The 2,231-nt window shown below is 40.4% G+C and overlaps 1 gene segment (V, D, J or C); it reads right to left on the bottom strand.

The window, feature by feature from the left end:
- Nucleotides 1–1,382: 1,382 nt before the first annotated feature.
- LOC128111659 (immunoglobulin lambda variable 3-25-like) lies at nucleotides 1,383–1,931 on the bottom strand. The segment is given in 2 exon segments: nucleotides 1,383–1,702; nucleotides 1,854–1,931. Coding segments are annotated over 2 exon segments (366 nt in total).
- Nucleotides 1,932–2,231: the final 300 nt, after the last annotated feature.

Genomic DNA, 2,231 nt, shown 5'->3' with positions numbered 1-2,231 from the left:
ATTATTAGAGGATACATTCTGTGAATCCAGCATAAGACCTATCATATTTAACTCAAGTATTCCACCATTAAACTGTATGTAGAGACTTACATGCTTACTTCATCTTTAACAGTTTTAACTTTCCCTCCATTTAATTGATGTTGGTTGTAGGCTAGTTGTAAATTATCTTTATTTTGTTTAGATGTGTCTATTTTTGTTCTGATATCTCCATGAAAAGGCGATGGATTTCATCAACTTTTTTTCAACAACAAATGAGATGGTCATAATTTTTTTCTTTCTGTTTGTTTATATAGAGGAATACATTGACTGATTTTTACCTGTTGAATCATCCTGCATATCTGGGACAAGGCTACTTGATCCTGGTGGATGATCTTTTTGATGTTTTTTTTTAAAATTTGGTTTGTGAGTATTCATCTTATTGACTAGTTTTGCATCTATGTTCATGAAGGAAATTGATCTGTAATTCCCTTTCTTTGTCAAATCTTTATGTGGTTTGGGCATCAGGATGAATGTGGCCTCAAAACTTAGTGAGTGCAAACTACCTGAAATCTATGAGAGTGGCCCTAGAGGTTTCCTATAATGGGAGATACTCAGCCTGACCTGGTCATCTGCTATAACCAAGCAAGGCTTCCAGAAGTAGTACTGGGACATCAAAACAGCCACAAACCTCTCACCTACACTCTATCCTGTCTGCCAGATGTGCTGGGGTAAAGGTCACTGAATTTGTGAAAGTGTCTGACCAATGACTGATCCAATTTGAGGCCCATCCATGGGAGGGAGTCCATGCCTGACACTGTCTTATGAACAGGAATCAGAGGCTGGATAGACCAGAGACCTGAGATAGAACCACACATGACCAAACATGATTGTGTGTGTGTGTGTGTGTGTGTGTGTGTGTGTGTGTGTGTATGACAGTATGTATATGTATGTATGTATATATGTGTGTGTGTATATATTAGAATTAAGTATATTTAACCCTAATTAAATTATATATATATATATATATATATATATATATATGAATTAAACAGTCTAAACAGTCAAAAGAATGATTTCTAATGATAATCTGCTGCCTGGTCTACAGAGCAAGATCCAGGACGGCACCAAAACTATACAGAGAAACCAAAAATAAATAAATAAATAAACAAATAAATGAATAGGAATAAAATCCTTTCTCTGATGGAATCTGAAGGTCACCACATATTCTTCCTGATAGAGTCTAAAGAATGATATTAAGCAGTTGACATCTTAATAATGTATGCTTGGTCATTTTGAATCAGAAAACAATGTTTTTGGCAAAGGGCAGGGAAGCAACTCTGTGAGTTAAACTGAAAAACAAGTTGCCACTGTCACAGGAGAAAAGGGGTTTGTGCGTTACTTCCTCATCTGACTGTGTTATTGTGAGCATCATCAGTGCTATCCCATCTTTGACAGTAATAATCAGCTTCATCTCCAGCCTGGACTTTGCTGATGGTCAGGGTGGCTGTGTTCCCTGAGCTGGACCCAGAGAATTGGTCTGGGATGCCAGAGGGACGGTTATTATCTTTATATATGACCAGCACAGGGGCCTGGCCTGGTTTCTGCTGGTACCAGTGAACATAATTATCTGAAAGTTTTTCTCCAGAGCAGGTGATTGTGGCCTTTTGACCTAGGGCCACTGATACTGAGGGAGGTTGAGTCAGTATATAGGAGGCCACGGAACCTGCAAAAGAAAAGAGAAAGATGCTGAGGATATTGAACAATGCCCTTTCTAAGGTCAACTAAACACTCTACCAGAACAGAACTCAGGGTTCAAGGTAGGAGAGTAGTGTCCTGTGCAGGCAGAAACTTCAGACTGAGTCTGCGTAGGTCACCTGTGCAGAGGGAGAGGAAGGGGAGCAGGAGGAACAGCCAGGCCATGGTGGAGATGCCACAGAGTAGTGGATCCTGGAAGTTGCAGCACAACCAGGCTAATCAGGCTTTTATTCTCTTTCAATCATCTTCAGGGTAGTAGATATTCTGTGGCTATGCAAATTTACCCCTCTCTGGGGCTCCCCATGGAGGCCTATGTGGGGAAAATACTTCAAAGTTGTGAAGCAGAAACTGATGAGGAGGGGTGGAGCCCGACTTATTCAAGAGTCCCTTGGCTCAGAAATTCCCCCTTAAGCCTCTGTGGTCTCTGATCACAGTAACCCTGCAGACACTTGTCCATGATCAGTCTTCTAACTCTTCTAACTGAGTTGTTCTTATGA

Source organism: Peromyscus californicus, unplaced genomic scaffold (assembly GCF_007827085.1).
Source record: "Peromyscus californicus insignis strain IS unplaced genomic scaffold, ASM782708v3 Scaffold_16__1_contigs__length_79575227, whole genome shotgun sequence".
NCBI classification, from domain to species: Eukaryota; Metazoa; Chordata; class Mammalia; order Rodentia; family Cricetidae; genus Peromyscus; species Peromyscus californicus.
Note: the sequence above shows the minus strand (reverse complement) of the source record. Positions and strands in the feature narration are given on the sequence as shown.